This window comes from Physeter macrocephalus, chromosome 17, assembly GCF_002837175.3.
Source record: "Physeter macrocephalus isolate SW-GA chromosome 17, ASM283717v5, whole genome shotgun sequence".
Taxonomy (NCBI): domain Eukaryota; kingdom Metazoa; phylum Chordata; class Mammalia; order Artiodactyla; family Physeteridae; genus Physeter; species Physeter macrocephalus.
Genome location: NC_041230.1, coordinates 25,483,515 through 25,507,600, shown reverse-complemented (window position 1 = coordinate 25,507,600; position 24,086 = coordinate 25,483,515). Strand labels below are relative to the sequence as shown.

Genomic DNA, 24,086 nt, shown 5'->3' with positions numbered 1-24,086 from the left:
GGAGGGCAGGGGAGGGGAGAGAAGAGAAAAGAAAAGAAAAGAAAAAATGAGTGGGGAAAAAAACTAAAATCCTAAATGCTTCTTGCTGAACTTTGCAATGTCTGTTCATGATACTGTTCACAAGTAATAAATACATTCATTCCATCATTCTTTTGAGACTGGGTTATTAAGATGGTTGTTTGTAGGAAGTATTTAACTATTATAAATGTTTAAAAATATGCATTTTTCTGGCATATTTATGAAACAAGTCACAGAAATAAATGCTTTAACAAAATGAATTTAAATTCCCTTTTTTTGTTCTAAACTATAGCTTTATTATTATGAAATTACTAAAAAAAGCAATTTTTTATTTCTTTGAAACGATGATTGTGGTAGGCTGAATAATGGCTTGCAAAGATATTTAGGTCTTAATTTCTGGAACCTTGTGAATGTTAGTTTATATGGCAAAAGAGCCTTGGTAGATGTGCTTAAGTTAAGGATCCTGAAATGGGGAGATTAGCCTATATTATCAAGGCAGGCCCTAAATTCAATCACAACTGTCCTGAATGCAAGAGGAAAGAAAAGATTTCACTACAGAAGAGGAAAAGGCTGTGTGACAACAGAAGCTGAGACTGGAATAATGTGATCACAACCAAGAAATGTAGGCACTCTTAAAAGCTGGAAGACATAAGAAACTGATCCTCTCCTAGAGCCTCCAGAAGAAATCAGCCCTGCTGACTTCTTAATTTTAGCCCTGTAAGACTCATTTTGGAGTTCTGGCAATCAGAACTATAAAAGAATAAACTTGTGTTGTTTTAAGCCACTAAATTTGTAGTAATTTGTTACAGTGGCAACAGAAAATAATACAGTGAGATATCTCTTAATGACAAACCACATATTCTAAAAACTCATAATCAACTTAAAAGAAAAAAGGTTAACTAGTTTTTTTTGTTTTTTTTTTTTGTGGTATGCGGGCCTCTCACTGCTGTGGCCTCTCCCGTTGCGGAGCACAGGCTCCGGACGCGCAGGCTCAGCGGCCACGGCTCACGGGCCCAGCCGCTCCGCGGCACGTGGGATCCTTCCCGGACCGGGGCACGAACCCGTGTCCCCTGCATCGGCAGGCAGACTCTCAACCACTGCGCCACCAGGGAAGCGCAGGTTAACTAGTTTGATAAAATAAAAAGGAGATAGCCATCATCACCTGCATAAAAGTATACGATGACAATTCATCAACATGGTATGAATATGAGTAACAGACATCTTAACTATACCCAAGTAATTCCAAATCTATGAGGGGACTTCATTTTGTTAATTCAGAAATGAATTTCCCCTAATTGAGGATAAACAATATCTACATTTTCAAATCTTCATTAACATAAGTTCATGAATTTTCAGGAACAATGAAAAGTTCACTGAAGTTCACAGGGTTTTATTTTGTCCTACAGCTTCATTGATATATGCCTCTTGAGAAGCCATTAAATATGAAAAGTCACTAAAAGGAAATAAGTAGATTTTTGAAACATACTACTTTATGGTTGCTTACCTTAAAAAAAAGTTCTATGTTACAGTAATCAATTTTGTGCTGCTACCTTATAATTGTTGATAATTAAAATAACTTGCCCAGAAGAAACTATACTTCACAATTAAATGTCTTTTAAAATATATATTCAGGGCTTCCCTGGTGGCGCAGTGGTTGAGAGTCTGCCTGCCGATGCAGGGGACGTGGGCTTGTGCCCCGGTCTGGGATGATCCCACATGCCGCAGAGCAGCTGGGCCCGTGAGCCATGGCCACTGAGCCTGCACGTCCAGAGCCTGTGCTCCGCAACGGGAGAGGCCACAGCAGTGAGAGGCCCGCATACCGAAAAAAAATAAAATAAAAAATAAAAATATATATTCATTATAAGAAAAATGATAAATTCATTTTTCAATCTTAAAAATTTTTAATATTTGTAAATGATTCCAGATGCTCTTGTTAACTGACATATAACCTACTTTCAAGATGACATATAAAATTCTCAAAGTTCTTTTTTGTTGGGGGGGGGGGTGTCGCACTGCACGGCATGCGGTATCCTAGTTCCCCCTGCAGTGGAAGCACGGAGTCTTAACCACTGGACCTCCAGGGAAGTCCCTCTCAAGGTTTCTAACAATGGATTAATGCCTACAGAAATGTAGAAGATTCCATCAAATACCGGTTTACTGCCTACTTTCAAATGTTAAATCTTAATATCCCAGTTCCCCTCAAAATATTTTTCTTAAAGTGTATTAGTTTAATCATTAAATTCCTTTATTACTTGCAAGGGAAGTTTTAAATGGTGAAGTCTATCTTCCTATATCAGAAAGTAGCAGAAGATCTTAGGTGCCAAAGAAGGGCCCTTATAAGTAAGCAATCCAACTGAAGCTTGATTTAGACCGCTCTGTTTTCTTTTTGTAAATTAAGCAACTCAAAGCCTTTTGTTCTACACCAAATTTAACATCAGACCAGAAACTTTTCTGTTTCTAGGATCCACCTAATTGCCCTTATGAAAATCTCTCAAAACAAGATTTACGTGATATAACCACTTGTAAATGAGGTTACCAATAATGAGTTAATCGATGGATATATTTATTAACTCTAATTAGTCTTATTATGCACCCTATGCCATAAATGTAGCTTCTTATCAAAAACTCTTTGATAATATGTAGAAACATGGATTGGAATGACATTTACCAAAACCACTGAAAATAACTGCTCAGCTGAAGTTTCTGGACATTCCAAGGAAAAGCAAAAAAATAGTATCAACTTTATTCCTTTGGTGCCACTATACAGTAGTGCCATATTCCACTATGCCAAATGCCCACCATGTAGTGGCATTCCCACACAATTATGGAAATGAAAAAATTATAATACAAGTACAGGTTTATGTGGTACCTCTTCAGCTATTGTGGTACGTTTTCAGTAAGCTCTCTTTTCAAATGCAACAATTACTCCCTGGTCTGAGGGTTTAAAACAGATACTTAAGTACTTAAGTATTTCACATTCTTAGAGTATAGCTGATTATGATTAGAGCATACCTGAGTAAATTAATACTCACATAGCACTTTATAGTAAAGTAGGAAAGTTCAAGCATGATTATTATGCTCTCTTCTTTCAGGACAAGAGAGACTCATAAAGGTTAAGTTAACTGTCCAAGGTCACTAAGCTTATGAGTCAGAATTCAAACCCTGAAGTTCTGACTTTCCATGATTATTACCATTAACATTGTAAATGAGGATATGCCTTGATTAATTAAAAAAAAAAAAAAACTTTAAGGAGAATATCCCTATACTTGGCCTAATCAACAAAGGTGATTTCTGTGACTAATACCTTTTGGTTAAATTAAATTTTGGATAATTTCAGGCATGAGGGGAAAAGTATCTGTACATAGTGTGTTGACAACTTGAGTAAGACCAAGGAATCCAAAGGAAACAAGATTTCTCAGGAAAGAAGATAGAGCCAGGGTATATCTACCCAATCGTGACTAGTTTTAGTTCTCAACCTTATACTTTACTTCTGCAGTATTCCTTTTGTTTCCACAATACTACTTTCTTCTGCTTTTTTCTTTATTAACTCCCAAATCTATATCTAGCCAACTCTCCTGGACATCTCCACTTGGATGCCCTATAAATGCCACAAATATAACAGCTCCAATATTTTATTTTCTCCATATAAACTTCCTTCTCCTGAATTCTCTATCTTACTTAATGACACCATGACCCTCCTAGCTACTTGGGCCAGAAATCTATCTTCAAGTTATTTTTGACTCCTCCTTCCACAAATTTCTAACTGGTCATCAATTCCTGTTAATTCAAGTGGGTCTCCAGTGCCCTGGTTTGCCCATCGTCACAGCCTATAAGAAGCCTCTTATCTGGTCTCTATGCCTCTCATTTCAATCTCATTGTCTACACTGCTGCTACAGTAAAATTTCTAAACCAGAACACATTATGCCCATTTTCTGCTTGAAGGGATTTCAAAGCTTTTTAACTGCCTCAGGATCAAGTTCAAATTCCTCACAATGGAATTTTTTTGAGCCCTTCACAATTTGGGTCCAACCTCCCTAACCTTCATATTCATCTCCATTTAATTTACACTGTGCATCCATACACACCTACACCATAGTTTTTGAAATCGTCCTTGTAGGTTAGTAACATATAATTCATTTATGTGGCTTTCTCCTTTTGTAACACAACGAAATTCAAACTTCCTTCAAGACTCAGCTCAAATGTTATCTTCTCTAAAAGGCTTTCTTGATTTGCTGTTCTCCCATTTTATGCAGAATTAATACTTTCTTCTTTACTTTTTTCAGCGACTAGAATCCTTTCATTTTAGTGTTCCCAACACTTAGTAAAGTACCTAACACAAGATTACATTCGTTTCCTGAATGAATGCAAGAAAAAAATTTTCATATGAAGATTGCTATCATTACTTTTGGTGTAGCACCTGGACTACCTGCTATATACTACAGTGCTCTCCATAAAGATGAAGAAAGACTTCTGGGTTGGAAGTGGAGAGGGGATGAATGAAGAAAATGTAGAAAGGAAGTAAAGTGGAAAGGAGAAAACCTGTATGAATCAGTGCAGGTGGGACAGAATATTGCAATAAAAAACTCTTCAGATGAATGCAAGATATAGGTTTACCACGTCTCTATTGGGGGTTGGGGGGAAGAACATATAGGCAGTTAGTAAACTTTTAAAATGTTTTCCCCAAATAGGGGTGATACAGTTATTAATATTTCTTTTCAAGACACAAATTTCATTTTATCCTCCCCAAACTTGATTTAAATATTTAAAATTAAATTAGAAATCCTTTCTCTCCTTGAAGTACTTTAACTTATTATAATTTAATGTAAGATGATTTAACCTCCTACATTATATTACTTATATTTTGGTCTGACTTTGGCATATATGTTCTTTTTTTAAAAAAATTTTATTTATTTATTTATTTATTTTTGACTGTGTTGGGTCTTGTTGCTGTGCCTGGGCTTTCTCTAGTTGCAGTGAGCAGGGGCTACTCTTTGTTGTGGTGCACGGGCTTCTCATTGCTGTGGCTTCTCTTGTTGTGGAGCACAGGTTCTAGGCACGCAGGCTTCAGTAGTTGTGGCACGTGGGCTCATTCTTTTTTAAAAAAAATTTTATTTATTTATTTATTTATTTTTGACTGTGTTGGGTCTTTGTTGCTGTGCCTGGGCTTTCTCTAGTTGCAGTGAGCAGGGGCTACTCTTTGTTTAATTTTTGACTGTGTTGGGTCTTGTTGCTGTGCCTGGGCTTTCTCTAGTTGCAGTGAGCAGGGGCTACTCTTTGTTGTGGTGCACGGGCTTCTCATTGCTGTGGCTTCTCTTGTTGTGGAGCACAGGTTCTAGGCACGCAGGCTTCAGTAGTTGTGGCACGTGGGCTCAGCAGGTGTGGCTTGTGGGCTCTAGAGCGCAGGCTCAGTAGTTGTGGCACACGGGCTTAGTTCCTCCGCGGCATGTGGGATCTTTCCGGGCCAGGGCTCAAACCCGTGTCCCTTGCATTGGCAGGCAGATTCTTAACCACTGCACAGCCAGGGAAGTCTGGCACATATGTTCTTTGATTTCTAAGTCTGACTTCAAATGTTCTACTCTGATTAATACTTAGAACCATTTCTAGTTATTACTCCTACTCCATTTCACTAGCATCAGAAGAGTACATGTGAAATTTGATGTGAGAGATCAGAAATAATGAAGGAAAAGAATATATTACCTTCTTCTTTTGAGTAATTCAGTTTATTTAAACATTAAGTAGATGCTCCTCAAATAATTAGTAAAGTAAGAGACAGTTAAATTTTTTTTTATGAGAGAACATTACAAGTTTTTTTTTTTTTTTATAAAATATCACTCACTGTTACCTTGGCAAATGTTGACCCACGTCCTTCTGATTCAATTGTAATGGTTTTTGTACGACGTAGTAAAATCTGATCAATATCTTCTTCACAGAATTTAGAGCCTTCATCTTCTTCTTCCATAATGGCACCATAAGCACCTCTTCGAAGCAGATCTTCTATTTCCTTTTTGGAAAGCTGCTGAATCTAAAGAGACAAAATTTTGGTAATAGTTTTTTCAAGTTCATAAAATGAGAAAGTATCCCTAAAGAATGTTAAAGAACACAGAAGTCATGTTTAAATTGCATTTGGGGCTTGGGATGTACCTGAGAGAATTCTCTGAAAGAACATATTGAGGTTGTTGACTCTTTACTATCTTTAAAGTAAGATTTGCCATTTGCCTAAAATAACTCCAGTTAAAACAAAACCTCTGGGGCAGGTAACCTCTCAAGGTTCTTTTTAGTACTAGGATTCGAGAGTTGTTATAAGCACAAGATATAAATAAGATTTTGAGGGGAAAAAAATGCCCAAAACATCATATATAGCAAGAGAAAGCCAAAGCTAATAGTTTGGCCCTAAAAAACAATTTGAAAAACTGTTTATAGAAAAAAATGCAGAAAAACACAAATTCTACTTTGCTGTGCCATGATACAAATGTCCTGAAAGGAAGAATTTCTACTTGAAAACACATTCTTAGAATTCACAAGCATTGACGCTATATAGACAGAACAGTTTCCAAAAGTACTAACTAAAAATAGCTCTATTCTGACATTCCTCCTTACATAAAAGTATCTATCTACTGTTTAGTATGGATCAAAATTAAATAATATGCTATCTGAGGTTTAAACTAAATGTAAACAAAAACAGGAAAACTCCAGGTGAAGAAGAAAACATACGTACACCACCAACATTATTTTCTCTTCCACTCATGCTCTGTAATACAGCCTTATCTAGACCCAGTTTCAGACTGGCTCGGTCAAACATCTCTCTTTCATATGAGTTACGAGTTACTAGTCGGTAGACTTTAACTGCTTTATTCTGACCGATTCTGTGGCAACGAGCTTGGGCCTATAAAAAATGAGAAGTTATAGATTAAATTAATTTATAAAATAGCACAAAAGGAATTATGCATTAAACTATCTTGATGGAATATAAAAGTATGTGCAAGAATTTTTAGACACTCTTGCTATTGAATTGCATATAACCTTTCTCTGGAAATGAAGGTAGAACTTACTAAAATGAGACATGATTCCACAATCAGCAATAAATTAAAATTTAAACATATTTCAGAGACTATAAATCCATGAAGAAATACTATTTTTTAAAGAGGGTGTCATCAGCATAATTCTAGACAGGAACATAAACTCTGTGAACACAGTTTTTTTAGCCTCTGGCTTTAAACTTAAAATCTAACCCTAAATTTCTAACTTTTTTTCTACTACATTATCAACAATCTTTTCAATATATTTTAGTTAAGCTGGGTAATTCTGAGGGGAGTAAAAACCTAAGGTGAACAACTCTGGAGGCCTAAATTTTATTTAAACAAAGAAAGAACTAATTATCTAATACGCAGACATGTTGGAAGTAGAGACATCAGAGATTACACAAGAGATCACATTTTATCTCGGGTTCCTAAACTTAAAACTTGTCTGATAAATTTTGAACTACGTTATACACACGAGAGGTTAAAACATTATCTTTTATTAAGCCAGGTATATTCTCAAGAATAATATCAATTACAGTACTACTGAGACTATCATGAACAATAAAAGAAGAATTTCTCCAATACTTTGTTCTCTTCTCATATCCTTCCTAGATACACATTTTCTGTAAACTTTGACTCACTCTAATCACTAATTAATATTCCTATGTTCCAACGAAGTTCAAGTACAGTCTTAATCTATATGTATACATTAATTTTCTACAGTATTTCATAAAAAGGCAATTATGTCTCAATTCCATGCATATTATGTAATGATTAAGAAGATGGTATCAGGATAAGCAAGTACTTATTTTTAAGGAAGTAAAATAAGTTATTCTTAAAGTGTAGGCCTTTCTCAAATTTACATGATATACTTTGAACAATACTGTACTTGAGTAGGTAAACCTTTTTTAGAAGTATGATACGTAACCTAAATAAGTATTTTTTATTTTATTGTCATTAAATTAAAATAAAAATAATTTCACCTATTTTATTTGGCATAGATATTTCTTAGGGAAACATACATGTTAGTCTGTCCATATAAAAATAAAACAGGTGGATTATCAAAGATAGCTATGGGAATTTTAAAAAAAATTCTCTTAGCCAAGGAATTTGTTTACCTGAAGGTCGTTTTGAGGATTCCAATCAGAATCAAAAATTATACATGTATCAGCTGCAGTTAAGTTGATGCCCAACCCACCAGCTCGGGTACAAAGAAGAAAGACAAATCGATCTGAATCAGGTTTACTAAATCGATCTATAGCAGCTTGTCGAAGATTCCCTCTGACTCTTCCATCAATTCGCTCATATAAATATCTATCAAATGAAATGCAATAAATTTAGATAGATGAGTATAATGAAAATGAAGGCATTCTATCAAATGTGACAGACACATATCTGTTTTCCGGCAACATTATGTTTACTACAAAATTAAGAAGTGATATTACCCCAACTAGTTTCTATGGTTTTATTCTTCTCAGTGTCGGTGCAAAGTAGGAAACACAAAGTAACACAAAGTTACAAAATCTCTGCATCCCTGGATGTATAGGTAAAATACCTTTACAATTAATATACCTTATTGATCTCATTGTAACAAACGATTTTTTTTTTTTTTGGCAAGAAGCAAAGACTTTCATAAAACTCGATATAAGAAGCTTAAAAACATTTCTCTCTACCTCAATCATGCTATTCTCTCAACTGATATACTTGCTTGTAAACTATAATTTATTAAGGGCAACCTATAATGCTAATCCTTTATAGTCATCACTGCCAAGCAATTGAATTTTAACTTCTTGTATCCTTCCTCATTTAACATCAATAAAAACAAAATACATAAAAATTTAGGAACTAGAAGAGGAATACACATGACACTTGCCACACCTCTTCTGGTTCAAGACACTTCTTTCCACCTATAATTTACTAGAGTCTCAGCAGCAGCTCCACTGTTATCTCTAGTACCTGTGAAATGGGGATGTGACTTCTAATAATGTTACTTTTGACATTAAAGAAATCTGAGGTTTTCCATGAAATTCATCATAAGTCAAATTTATCTTTAGCTTACAAAGTTCTTCGTGTAAAGACATCAAGAAAATGCAAGAATGGCTATTTTAGGAATATTGCAATTTAATCTCCTTCTACTTACGTGGTATAAAACTGAGAATAATACACATTTTGGAGTAAGACTAAATGAAAGGAACACTGACACTAAAAGTGGAACTAAAAACAAAATGAAAAATAAAAATGAACTACAAAATCTCTGATAATATAAAGTAGTATAGACAGATGTTTACTTATTAATAAGGATCAAAATATAGTAAACTACAATTACAGCTGAATCTTCAGATTCTCTTTTGTATTAATGTGTTCATTTCTAATTGGCCCACAAAGTGCTCTGATAAATATCCTATGATAAATATCCTATTTATACAAATACCGATTAGACATTATTTAAGACTATCTTACTGTCACGCACCAAAAAACCAAACCAAAACAAAAAACCTACATTAAACACATCAGAAAAAATTAAAACATGAGCAAGTATTATATAGTGTACAATAAGTCAAAGTGCAGCAAGTTCAGGTTCTAATTTTAACAATGAAAAAGATCTGAACAGGATCTTGAATCATTTTAATTTTGAAGATAGTTATAAATCCATTTAAAATGTTGCTACTACAAGGTTAACAAATCAAATAAAATGTACACTAAAAAACCCATTTGTAGGTCAACAAATACCTGTCAATTTGCAAAATTTTTTTAATCAGTCTCCTTAGCCCTGTCTACTATTACAACATATATAGGTTAGGAAAACACCTGACACATAATCTTAAACAATCTTTATGCAGAGATTTAAATGGATTCTTACTTAGATAAAGAGGAAGATGTGAATAAAGTTGGGTTACAGTACAGTGCTGCAAAAAACTTAACAACATATACTTAGCATAATTTATAGTATAATTCAGTGGTGAATTATATGCCTTACCTTTTATGTATAAGATAGTCCTCCAGGATATCAAGGCAGCGTACCATCTGAGAGAAGATGAGCACTTTATGACCTCCTGCTTTCATTTTAGGAAGCAATTTATCAATAAGGACCAATTTACCAGCAGACTGGATCATTGCTTGAAGATGAAAATCAGAAGCAGCTGGATTATATGTATCTCTAAATTCTCCAAGTATTTTCTCCTCAGCACCTGTCAAAGAAATATAAGACAGCATCAGTGCACAAATGCAGATGACTCCCAACTACTTTCTTTTTAAAATAGTGCTCCTCTGTGCTTCTGTACCATTAAAATTTTCTAATGGTAGGTACACTGCTTTTATTAGAATTACTTATGTTTGTGGCTAAATCCCCACCAACACCAGCCTGTAATTAAGGATATGGACAGAGTCTTAAGCATTTTTTATCTCCCAAGACACTAGGCATAATGTCTTATATAAATTTTATGTTTGCTAAATGTTTAATGAATGCTATTAGGAAAAGTATTAATGAAAATGTGGTTCTAACTTAGGTGAGTAAACACATATTTTTAAATAAACATCTAGTATTTAAACACCAATATAACAGTGATCATGACTGAAAGGTGATCATACTTAATCTGGATGGGCATCTTGCCTGCCATCAAAACAAACAAATAAGAAAAATTAAAAGGGAAGTCAAGTTACAGGTCTTTGACCATACTTCTTCCAGAGTCTAGATTAGCATTAGAGGCTCTCTGCTTTCCTTCAGCCTGTCTAGCCATAAGAGTACCAGGATTGCAAGTGAGTTAGTTACTAGTCTAAGAAATGGCTTGTCTTGGATAAAGTTAAGAGTATATTCCCAGGAATAAGTGAAAATACCCAAATGTTGTACAGAGAGACCATTAGTAGAGAAGCTGACAAGACCTTAAAAAGTAACATTACTAGAACATAAAAATTGAGAGACAATATCTACGTTATCCAGACTGAAAAGAAACCAGGAAGAAAAATGTAAATTCGGAGGTTCAAAGACAGGCTTTGCTGTCTTTGTCCATGAGGAGGATTAAACTGGAGGAGGAATTACTGTCCACGTTAGACTGAACATAACTCCTGCTTTTGTAATCTGGTGATGCTAACATGGGACACTGTAATGAAGTAGCTCACACTGCCCCTGACTCCGGAACACCTGTAATCAGAACACCAGGGTGGAGAGTTATAGGATCACTGCCTCTCTTTATAACAGCCACTAAAGCTGTAGTGGTGGTGTGTTATTTTTTCATGAGTATTTGTTGAAAGAAGAGAATTTGTTTGCAATCCTTTTAAGCTACCTTTGATAAGATATGGGTGATTACAGCACTTCCTGAGCTCCATCATGGTATTGACCAAGTTGGGTACATTAGTCTGCCCTGCTCCTTTGGATAAAAACGAAAAGTTCTTCTCCAGAATAGCCCGGTAGTATTTCTTCTGAATGTTAGTAAGTTCCACTTCAATGATGGTTTCTTCCTTAGGTGCCAACTTCTTTTCCACGTCTTCTTTCAATCGTCTCAACATCATTGGTTTCAAGATAGCCTGAAGTTTCTGCACCTGCATAAAAAATGATGAAAATATATGTAGCATACATATACATAATTACAATGAGAAGAGATCTGATGTGCTTATTTACAAAGACCAACAGGATACCTGTTCCTCTGTTTTCAGATCCCCAAATTCTTGCATGAACGTTGATTCAGAAGGAAACCTTAAGGGTTCCAGAAAGTGAAGAAGACTGAATAGTTCTTCAACTGTATTTTGGAGAGGTGTGCCAGTCAAAAGCACCTTGTGCTCCTATATAAAGCAAGAATAACATGTCAATAACATGTACTATAGTGTTCATGTCAAACACCATAGCACTAAAATTATACGAAAGCTGACATAGGTTATCAAATGTTTCAGTGTTTGAAAAGCAAATATTTTTCTGACCATAATTTTCAAGAGTCAACTCAATACATCTCTACCCATACATCATCATTAATTTACTTTCTCAATCACTTTTTTAAAACTCTATATCATTCTTATAATAGTTTACTTTGTCTGCTATTAATTCTTACCTGTTGCTTTTAAAAGAAACATTCTAAATAATTAAGAAGCATATTTTAGGTTTTTTTTTTTCAAGGAAACAGACATTTTAAAGAACAAAGAGGGCATTTTGGGGGTTACTCAACCTTTCTTGGTATGGTAATTTGTATACAGAACAGTGCTTATTCTTTATAATTTGGCAGATCATCACTTGACTTCTTACACAAGAACAAATTCTTAAATCATTAAAACTACAAACCAACAATGTGAAGGGCTGATTGGAATATACTTCTAAACTAGAATTGCATTACAAATTAAACATAATAGTAACAAAAGGAAATAAAAATAAAATATTTTTAATGAGAATAGTACAAAGTATTTGAAATTTGATGACAATACCTCTAAATTCCTAACCTAAATATTTGTGTATGTATCTGTATGTCTGCATAAGTATTTAATGTTAGGAAACAGTCTAGACTGATATATACCAATCTGCAAACATTGGAGTAAGGAGGGGAAGAGAAGGGGTGGGCATGGATGAAGAGTAAGAAGGAGCACTTTAGTGTTTTACTGTATGCAGTTCTATATCTTTGAGTCATTTGTTCAAGTGCTCATGTACTAATTATGTGATGTTAATTAAATCAAAATGTTAAAAAACACAAAATCCTTTGATTTTAAAGCAAACACACTAATGACTTTCAAAAATCCCATTAAATATAATAAATATATGCTAAGTATGTACAATTGTGTAGAAACTTTATCCCTCAATCATAAATGATCTGAATAATATAACTTTGGTGAAAGCGCTTTTTATTGAGGAATTTCTGCCTTCAAACTTGTAGTTTTATTTCTTTCAATAGGACACTCTACAGAGGTTTCTCTCTCTCTCTCTTTTTTAATTCCAGCAGTTAATTACTAAAGCTTTTTGGAGGAAAGAACCAAAAAATTTAAGTCTTAGAAAACAGATGAGATTCTTTTTCCCTTACTAATTAATTAAAGCAAAATAATCTTGATTATCACAGATAGAAATCAGAAATCTGTATTATAAAATAAAAAAAGGAATAAGTTTTTGGCATTAGCTCTTTTTACTATGTAGCTAAGAAACAGGAGTAAGTCATAAAAATGACATTAAGTTACTTACCAGATTCATGAGTTTCAGACCTTCTAGAAGTTTACAATTTTTATTTTTTAACCTATGTGCTTCATCAATAATCACACATCGCCATTCAATTGCATTAAGCTCTCCACAGCCTCCAAGAATCATTTCAAAAGTGGTGATGATGGCTTGGAATCTGTAAGCTCCTCGAATGATTCGTCCCTAGAAATTTATTACCAAATACAATAATTTGCTAGAATGTCTTGATCATAATTTTTAATTCCTGTCAAGCAGCATAAAAATCATTTAATGACATCTGCTAGAAAACATTTTCCACTGAAATTTTTATGTATGCACAGACACTCCCTTAAAATGAGGAACTTTAGCATTAAAACCATATTAGATTGCTGTCTTCAAGAATGTTGTTAAAAATTATACAATTAATAATTATATCCAAATAAGTATTCCTTGATAAAACATTTTATAATTTTTAAGAGTTGTAATAACAATGTTAAGTCAAAAAAGAAATGGTTATTATAAAAGCTAGCCAATGAAATTTCAGTATTAATCCTTGTTACTTATATCCATGACTCCACACATATAATGGTAGATAAGTAGTTAATATAAAAATTGGCCACTTATGTCACTTATTCAGCAAGTATTTATTGAGTGTCTCTGTTCTAGTTGTTGGAGATATAGTAGTAAACAAGACAGACAAAAATAATTATCCAAGTGGAACTTACATTCCGATGACTCAAATATAGGACATAGCCATTAAGAAAAACAAAGAAAAAAACCCCCCCAAAAATTTAAAAAAAAAACTAAGAAAGTAATAGAAGTCATAGACTAAAATAAAACAGGGATGGGGAGTAGGAAGTATGGGGTTGGAGGTGACCATTCCCATTTTATTTAGAGTGACTGGGAGGCCATCATTAAGAAGTGACATTTGAGCAAAGTCCTGAAGATGAGGGAGGAAGCCATGTTAGTATCTAGAGATCTGCAGGAGAAAGAATTCTTGGTAGAAATAGAAAGCATGAACGTTGTAATGTGGAAGTATCTTTGGCAGTATTCAAATAATAGCAAGAAACCCAGAGTGATTGAAATCCAGTGAGAATGGAGGGGATGAGGCTATATACGGCCTTAAAAGCTGTGGTAAGGACTCTGGCTCTTACTGTGAGCAAGAAGCTATAGGAGGGTTTTGAGACAAGAAGTGTCATGACTTGACATATATTTAAAAAGAATCCCTTGGCTGTTCTGGTAAAAATAGTCTGACAAAGGCCAAGGACAGGATCATAGAGACCAGTTAAGAGGCTGCTGTAGTAATCCAAGCAAGAGATCTTCAATGGAGGTCATGAGAAGTGCTCAGTTCCGGATTTAATTAGAAGGTAGAACCAACAGGATTTACTGATGGATAGGAGTGGAGTGAGATAAAGAGAGGATTCAAATTTGACTAAACTTTTTCACTCAACTAGAAGTTGGTGTTGCCATTTACTACAATGAGGAAATGCAGGATTTTGGTTTTGGACATGTTATGTTTGAGATGTCTATTAGATATTCAAATGGAGTAATTGAGTAGGCATTTGTATATGACTCTGGAATTTAGTTAAGAGGTTAGAGTTGGTGATATAAATTTAAGAATTTCCAGCAGTACAGATAGTACTTAAGTTGTGTGACTGAATGAAATCTCTGATGGAATGAGTATAGATATAAAAAGTCTGAAGATTGAGCCCTGGGTCACCCCCAAGATTAGATATGGGAAGACAAGAAGGAATTGGTTAAAGAGGGCTTCAGAAGGAATAGGTGGTGACATAGGACAGTATAAAGTACTGGAATCCAAGTGAAGAGAATGTTTAAATGCGACTAAAAATTATAAACTATTAGGGATTAGAAGAAATGAATGGTTAAGAAGGATCATGCGATCTGATTTAGATTTTAATTCCTATAAACTTAATTCAACTAATTTTAGAATAATTCATATTGATTGCATTTGCTGGCCATTAAGCTGAACAATAGCTCCAGTAGAATATTATTAAAATATTGATAGTTATAAAGTGTAAGTCTATGGTATTTACATAGCTCTAAAAACCTGGGATATGATGCATTCAGTTAGAGTAATATTGCAGTGTTTAAGAACAAGGGCTCTTGAGTCTAACTGACTTGGGTTTATTAATCCCAGTTTTGCTCTGTGATTTTAGGGGAAACTACATCACTTCTTTTTACCTTGGTTTCCTCATTTGTAAATGAGGATAATATTATCACCTATTTACAAGGTGATAAATTAATCTTTGATATTACAAAGATTAAGTGAAATACTACATGCAAACTGTTTAGCATAATGCCTGGCACATGGTAAATACTCAGCAAATGCCTGGGGATATTAGTGTTACTATCTGTTACTTTTTCCAAGGCAATTGAGAAAATTACAACATAATTTTACTACTTATGGGATTTCAAGCTTATTTAATAACTTGGAAAAAGCAGAAGTTAAATGTTCATTTAATTTATATTAAAATATATTTGAAAGAATTAACTCTGAAAATTATTTCTATGTTTGAAGTATAGAGAGCTATTTAGCTCATTACAAGACATCTTTACCTCTTGAAATTTTAAACCCTTCACATAATATTCTTCTAGAATGTATAACATTTACCATAAAAATATAGTTTAATATATACTATTCAGTTTACAACACATCAAGATCTTTCAGCTTCTGGCTATCACATTTATACCAAACTCATACAAGACATATATTAAAACTGTAACCTTGTTAAAAATCCTTAAACTTCCAATATTTTAATGTGCCTTTAAAAAATGAGATTGAACTAAATGATTTTAATGATATCATAGAGCTCTAAAATTCTATAAATGTACAATTAATAATAAAACACTATGGAAGGAAATGAAACTATAACTTAACTAAGATGTCATAGGCTCCAAAGGTGCAAGGGTAATAATCTTCAGTACAACTGATTGCAGACATACTTAATTTCACAGAAATCTAATTATTTCAACCATAGAAGTAGAAGGGAAATGAGGTTAAAGGAAAAAATCAATTAATTTTATTGATATTCAGCCTCAAATAAGTAGAAAATCAGTTGTAATTGGGAGGCAAAAGTAGAAGGCTATGCACTTTACCTTACCTTAACCTATATCACATCCCGTAACCTGGCCATATGTTATAATGGTCCTTATAAAACAGAAAAATCAGTGAAAGAAAATAAAATATTAAGGTGCTATATTGAGGCAGAGTGCCATAACCTTTTCCAATGAAAAAGTACAAATTTTGTGTGAGTTGTTTTAATTAATTTTGTTTCTTATTTCTTAATAAAAGTTTTACCTAAGAAGAGTCAAACTACCACTCAAAACTGCAACTCGGAACTTCATGTTTTCTAGTCTTAACCTTCTGCTAGGGAATTCTTATAATGTCATCTCGATTTTATGATCTGTGTATTTAGCAGAAAAATAGGTATTCCTTCCAAAAGAGTAAGTGGCCAAAGTAAAATGGAAAATGTGCTCCTAGGATATAGGGAAGAAGAAAACCATCAAAGCAATAGAGTAATGAAATAACCAATCCAAAGGGTAGAAAGATACAGATGTATGCTTGTACCAATATACAAAACAAACCAAATTTTTAAAAACCGTCTAAAATCAAAATTCATTGAACACACAAGAGAACCTATGGTTTCACCTCACAGGGCATTCAAACCCATGGTGGTCAATGGAGATGTAAATTTTAAAATGGAAGAAAAAAAATGGAGGATGATCAAAGAGACACATTACTTTTAAAATAAATTTAATGTGTAGTTGAAAACAATTAGTAAAACAATTATTCTAGTTGAAAAATTAAGTATACAATCAAATTTGTACATTTGTATAAATCAGCATACTTCCTTCCAGTGAACTAGAGCGTGAACTTGGCTACTTCTGTCATTTTTCTCTTCAGCTACTAAAATTTATTGTAAAATAAATATGATGAATAAAGAGATCAGATTAAGACTTAAGTAGGCAATTAAAAGCTATCATAAATTTGAAAGTAATTAATATGTAATGCTAATCTTTTGCAAACCTGACCTTTCAAACAACAACAAAAAATCACCAGTAACACACCTGTGAGTCCCTGAAGTACATCTCATATTGCTGTATCATCTGTCTGCTAATCAGGCTCCCATGATAAACCACAACATTAATATCAGTCCATGTACGAAATTCTCTCTCCCAGTTTGCAATAGTAGAAAGTGGAGCAATAATCAGGAAAGGTCCTCTTATACCAGTCAGAAGGATTTCGTAGAGGAATGTAATTGATTGAATGGTTTTGCCAAGACCCATTTCATCTGCTAAAATGCAGTTTCGTCTGAAATAAACAAATATATTACCCATGTAGATTTTGGGGTTTTCTGTATACTACAATGTTTTAAAAGATAAATATTTAAAAAAATAACCAGTGATCAAGTTAAAATACTTGCATTTATAACGTAGAAGTTGCTGAAGTGCAGATTTGGCTAAAGATTATATTATATAAAGATATAAAAATATATATTATATTATATAAAGATATTATATAATATTATAATTTCATTATAATATTGCAAAGGGACAACTACAGATTTCTGTAGCTCCAAAATAAAGATACCACCTGTTAGATACCTGATTTTTTAAAAGAACGAAATGGCAAGAGCAAGGCAAACTAAATGTGTTATTTATTCAGGAAACATTTATTAAATGCTTTCTATATCTCGTGGATAGTATGAGATGATGGGATACAAAAGAAATAGAACATGTTCTTTGCCTTCCAGGGGCTTGTATCTATTAGAAAAGCAGACATATGAATAAATAAATAAATAGTCATGCAATGTGCTATCACAGAAGCACAAATAAAGAACTGGTTTTCCACTCTGGCTATACATCGGAATAGTCTAAGAAGCAGATACCCATGGCCTTCTCCTTTACATTCTGATTCAATGTGCATGGAGTAGGATAAAAGCAACTGTAATTTTAAAAATAAGCTGCACAGATTATTATGATATATGGCCAGTTAAGAATTATCAGTGTTTATTATGGAACCTCAGAGGAGTAAGCATCTAACCCTGGCTAGAAGAGATGAGAGAAGATAAGACTGCTTTCAAAGAGGAGGACAGTAATGAGTAGGATTTTGCCAGAGGGCAGAGCAAAGGAGCATAAGTGTAAAGAACATGATCAACTGGGAGGCCACAAGTATTTAATATGGTTTTGAGGAAACAGTAAAGGGAAGGGATCTTACTAAGATAAGCAGGGGTCACAAATAAAGGTTAGAAATCATTCTACAATATTATGAATGAGGGTCACTGAAAATTTTTAAAGAAACCTGATGAGATTAGGTTTGTACTTGAAGTTTACTCTGGCGCCAATGTGAATATTAGAAGGTGAAGTGACTTGAAGTTTGGACAGTAATTGGGAAAGTACCCCAATAATGCAGGAAAGAATGGGTGGACATTAGGACTAAGGTAGGAGGGATCAAGAGGAGAAAACTGATCCCAAAGTTAATTACATGTTAGAATGATTTGGACTTAGTGACCAATCAGATATATGGAGTGTAGGATGACAGTCAGATTTCAGTCTGGGTGACTAAATAAGTTGTGTTATTATTAACCAAGATGTAAAATATTTGAAGAATAAGTTTGATATGGAAGAAACAGGAAATAATAAGGTTAATTTTGAATATGCTGGGTTTAAAGAATCTTTGAGATAGACATTAAGGTAGCCAGAAGTAAACAAATACGGGCTTGGAGTTCAAGGCCTTAGTTAAAGATGTTATTGATAAGTGAAGACATGGGGGAGTAGAGTTCAGCTTAGGGAGAACAAAACATGTAATATGAGAAGAAAGTAAGAAACAACTTTGGGAAAGAAAAAAACCAACAATACTGAAAGGGTAGGCAAGGACGAAGAACCAGCAAAGACTATTGAAAGGAATAGTTACAGAGGTACTGGAGAGCTAGGAGAGTCACACTGTGGAAGCTGTTGGGAGTGAGAATTGGGGAAAAGTTAAAAAAAGGAAGGACTAGCAACTACTATCTAACACAGCAGAGACAGCAAATTAGGGCTAAAAAATAACTTGTGGATTGGAAAATTAAGAGTTTCAGAGATGATACAGAATCAAAAGTCAAATGACAGGTTTAAGGAGAACTGGAGATGAGAAAATGGGAAGAGTTCATACAGGCTATACTTCCTAGACCTTTGCCTAGGAAGTTACAAAGAGGGATCAAGGTAGCTAGAAGGAAAAACAGAGCCAAGAAAAGGTTTACCCTTTCCTTTCCTTACTTTTATATATAAGTTAAACCCAAATTTGTTCACAGACTGAAGGGATGGCACTAGTCTTAAGAGATAGTTTGAAGATATAACTGAGAAGGATAATAAGTGATTGAAGTGAGGTTCTGAAAAGATTGGATTAGATGCCTGTCAAGAGTTGAGGTGGTAGCATTAGTCTTGGTTCTGGGGAGGTACCTTTTAACTTCTGATATGAGGACAGAGGTAAGAATGGCTAAGGATGGAGATATATTTGTAGGCTTGGGTGTGAGGGCAGGCAAGAATCTGAATGAATTCACCTACTGGCCATAGGCTTCTCTATGAAGCAGTCATATATAGAGAGTGAAGGGGATAGGGTTGTGATAAAGTGCTTGAGGAAAGTGGTGCAAGTTTAAAACAAGTAACTGGGAAAGGGTACTGATAAGAGAAGACAATTAAAATAAAATTTTGTTAACTATTTTACCAGGAAGATTCTCTTGGGAAAAATGATTAACTTTTAGAAAATATAAACCAGGGGAATGAGCACTGTGTGGAATAACAGGTTTCTCCTAACTCCACCTGACTGAGTTTCATGACTCACCATTACTTAGTGAAACAGAAGAATCATGTGACAAGTAAAAACACAGAAAAATGATTTTGAATACGTCATAAAATTTTGCTATTAATAATAGTACCTTCATTTGCTCTTTTATATACACTATCAGACTTCTTTCTCAATCAAGATACCATTTTTTACTTCTTTTGCAATTAATTTTCCATCTCACTAAAAAAAGGTGAGATAATATTCCAAAAAGCACTTTGAACAACTTGGAAAATTAATAATAAATGGGGGTAATGGATTACTAGGTTCTTATATTTAGTATTCTATTCCTTATCAATTGCTGACAAACTGCTTCCTTGAAGACGTACATTACAGACCTATCTAATTCTTATAGATGGAACTGCTGACACCGTACTAACTACATTCAACTATTGGCAGACAGTAGTGTAAGTTGAAAAACATTCTGTAACACAGCTGACGTTTGATGATGTTAACAAAGGTATTTCAAATTTAATTATGAATTAACATATCAACTTTCTTCTATTCTCATTGGTACACATTGAAAGGAAGGAACTGTAGTCAAAATCCTAAATTATAATATACATATCTTCTTGAGCTAACCACAACTTCATTTTCAATAATGAAGACTCCATGACAGTAATAATGTAGCAACATCAGTAACAATTTTACTTAATGTATTTTGGAACACATAAAAAAACCACACGTTAAATTTTTTTTCTATTAATACACACTACATACCTATTGTACCAGTTGAATAAGAGCCAGTTGAGTCCTTCCAGTTGATATTCCCTGAGTTGATTGCCATTTTTATAATCCCTGGATTGATCTATTTTTTTCCAAATATTAGAAGGAGGACGGTCCTTTGTGGAAAAACAAAGAATGAATGATGTATTTTAGATTTTTTGATCTTCCCTACATCTCATACATGGTAAAAGCATTGCTTTTAAAATAATCATAGAAGAATAACATTATATGACAGTATGATGAAATTTTACAAACATCTAAAGACCAAGTAAGTTCTACAAGAACTCTTCCAGAAAACTGAAGAAGAAAGCATATGTCCCAACTCATTCTATGAAACTCTGATACCAAAATCAGACAAAGGCATTACAGGAAAACTAGAGACCAATATCCCACATGAACAGAGATGAAAAATTCATAACAAAATTTTAGCAGATGGAATCTAACAATATATAAAAAGTGTAACACAGCATGACCAAGTGGGGTTTTTCCCAGGTATGGAAGGTGGATTAACTGTGAAAATTAATCAATGTTGATCAACAGACTAAAAAACAAAAATATGATAATCTCAGCAGATGCAGAAAACGGAAAAACTGAATGCTTTCTCCCTAGGATCAGAAAAAGGCAAGGATGTCCACTGTCATCACTTCTATTCAACATTGTACTACAGGTTCTAACAGAAGCAATCAAGCAAGAACAAGAAATAAGTCATTAAGATTGGAAAGGAAGAAGTAAAACTTTCTTAATTTACAGAAGACATGATTTGTCTACATGGAAAATCCTGTGGAATCTAGAAAAAAGATAAACTAAGAAGTGATTTTACTAACATTGCATGATATAAGATCAATATACAGAAAACTGTATTCTATATTGTAGACACAATTATAAATAAATTTTTAAAATACTATCTTATAATGGCATCCAAATATGAAAAATTTAAGGTTTACTAAAAAAACATATTTCTTAAATGGTAGCCAATGAACTTTAAAATAATTAACATATAATATTGCTTTAATTATTGTTTAAAATAATTTCCACATTAATTAATATTCCCCATAATTTTCTTTTTAGCAATCCAATCACTGTTTCCTTAGTTTAGGCCAGGAACAAATTTCATTTGATCAAAGATACTTTACAGGGGGCTTCCCTGGTGGCACAGTGGTTGAGAGTCTGCCTGCCGATGCAGGGGACGCGGGTTCATGCCCCGGTCCGGGAAGATCCCACATGCCACGGAGCGGCTGGGCCCGTAAGCCATGGCCGCTGATCCTGCCCGTCCGGAGCCTGTGCTCCACAACGGGAGAGGCCACAACAGTGAGAGGCCCGCTTACCACAAAAAAACAAAAAAACGCCCGCCCGGAGCCTGTGCTCCACAACGGGAGAGGCCACAACAGTGAGAGGCCCGCTTACCACAAAAAAACAAAAAAACCATGTAAAGAAGTCTGTATGACTTCTTTGGTGAAATGTCTATTTAGGTCTTCTGCCCATTTGTTAATTGGGTTGTTTGTTTCTGGATATTGAGCTCCATGAGCTGTTTGTATATTTTGGAGATTAATCCTTTGTCCATTGCTTCATTTGCAAATATTTTCTCACATTCTGAGGGTTGTCTTTTTGTCTTGTTTATGGTTTCCTTTGCTGTGCAAAAGCTTTAAAGTTTTAATTAGGTCCCATTTGTTTATTTTTGTTTTTATTTTCATTACTCTAAGAGGTGGGTCAAAAAAGATCTTGCTGTGGTTTATGTCAAAGAGTGTTTTTCCTATGTTTTCCTCTAAGAGTTTTATAGTGCCTGGTCTTACATTGAGGTCTTTAATCCATTTTGAGTTTACTTTTGTGTATTGTGTTAGAGAGTGTTCTAATTTCATTCTTTTACATGTAGCTGTCCAGTTTTCCCAGCACCACTTATTGAAGAGGCTTTCTTTTCTCCATTGTCTTTTACATGTAGCTGTCCAGTTTTCCCAGCACCACTTACTGAAGAGGCTGTCTTTTCTCCATTGTATATTTTTGCCTCCTTTGTCAAAGATAAAGTAAGCATATGTGCGTGGGTTTACCTCTGGGCTTTCTATCCTGTACCACTGATCTATATTTCTGTTTTTGTGCCAGTAACATACTGCCTGATTACTGTAGATCTGTGGTATAGTTTGAAGTCGGGGAGCCTGATTCCTCCAGGTCTGTTTTTCTTTCTCAGGGTCTTTTGTGTTTCCATACAAATTGTAAAATTTGTTGTTCTAATTTTGTGAAGAATGCCATTGGTAGTTTGATAGGGATTGCATTGAATCTGTAGATTGCTATGGGTAATACAGTCATGTTCACAATGTTGATTCTTCCAATTCAAGAACATGGTATATTTCTCCATCTGTTTATGTCATGTTTGATTTATTTCATCAGTGTTTTATTGTTTTCTGAGTACTAATCTTTTGCTTCCTTTGGTAGGTTTATTCCTAGGTATTTTATTCTTTTAACAAAAAGAATAAAGAAGAATAAAGAAGGTAAATGTGATTGTTTCCTTAATTTCTCTTTCTGTTTTTTCATTGTTAGTGTATAGGAATGCAAGACATTTCTGTGCATTAATTTTGTAACCTGCAAGCTTACCAAATTCACTGATTAGTTCTGGTAGTTCTCTGGCAGCATCTTTAGGATGTTCTATGTATAGTATCATGTCATCTGCAAACAGTGACAGTTTTACTACCTCTTTTCAAATTTGGATTCCTTTTATTTCTTTTCCTTCTCTGACTGCTGTGACTAGGACTTCCAAAACTATGTTGGATAAGAGTGGTGAGAGTGGACATCCTTGTCTTGTTCCTGATCTTAGTGGAAATGCTTTCAGTTTTTCACCATTGAGAATAATGTTTGTTGTGGGTTTGTTGTATATGGCCTTTATTACATTGAGATAGGTTCCCTCTATGCCCATTTTCTGGAGAGTTTTAATCATAAATCGGTGTTGAATTTTGTCAAAAGCTTTTTCTGCATCTATTGAGATGATCATATGGTTTTTATTCCTTAATTTGTTAATATGGTGTATCACACTGATTGTTTGCATATATTGAAGAATCCTTGCATTCCTGCGATAAGTCCCACTTGATCATGGTGTATGATCCTTTTAATGTGTTGCTGGATTCTGTTTGCCAGTATTTTGCTCAGGATTTCTGCATCTATGTTCATCAGTGATATTGGTCTGTAATTTTCTTCTTTTGTGATATCTTTGTCTGGTTTTGGTATCAGGGTGATGGTGACCTTGTAGAACGAATTTGGGAGTGTTCCTCCCTCTGCAATTTTTTGTAAGAGTTTGAGAAGGATAAGTGTTAGCTATTCTCTAAATGTTTGATAGAATTCACCTGTGAAGCCATCTAGTCCTGGGCTTTTGTTTGTT

At 34.1% G+C, this 24,086-nt stretch overlaps 1 protein-coding gene across 21 annotated transcripts in view; it reads right to left on the bottom strand.

Annotated features, from left to right (window-relative positions):
- Positions 1–24,086, bottom strand: part of CHD9 (chromodomain helicase DNA binding protein 9) — a 246,200-nt gene that overhangs the window by 68,682 nt on the left and 153,432 nt on the right. For all 21 annotated transcript variants that reach the window (XM_028477706.2, XM_028477708.2, XM_028477707.2 and 18 more), the window contains 9 exons: positions 20,720–20,841; positions 17,248–17,491; positions 13,186–13,362; positions 11,670–11,813; positions 11,318–11,573; positions 10,015–10,225; positions 8,156–8,351; positions 6,734–6,901; positions 5,861–6,040 (listed from right to left, as the gene is read on the bottom strand). In XM_028477706.2, the coding sequence (XP_028333507.1) occupies positions 5,861–6,040; positions 6,734–6,901; positions 8,156–8,351; positions 10,015–10,225; positions 11,318–11,573; positions 11,670–11,813; positions 13,186–13,362; positions 17,248–17,491; positions 20,720–20,841 (1,698 nt within the window). The remainder of the gene's footprint in view (positions 1–5,860; positions 6,041–6,733; positions 6,902–8,155; positions 8,352–10,014; positions 10,226–11,317; positions 11,574–11,669; positions 11,814–13,185; positions 13,363–17,247; positions 17,492–20,719; positions 20,842–24,086) is intronic.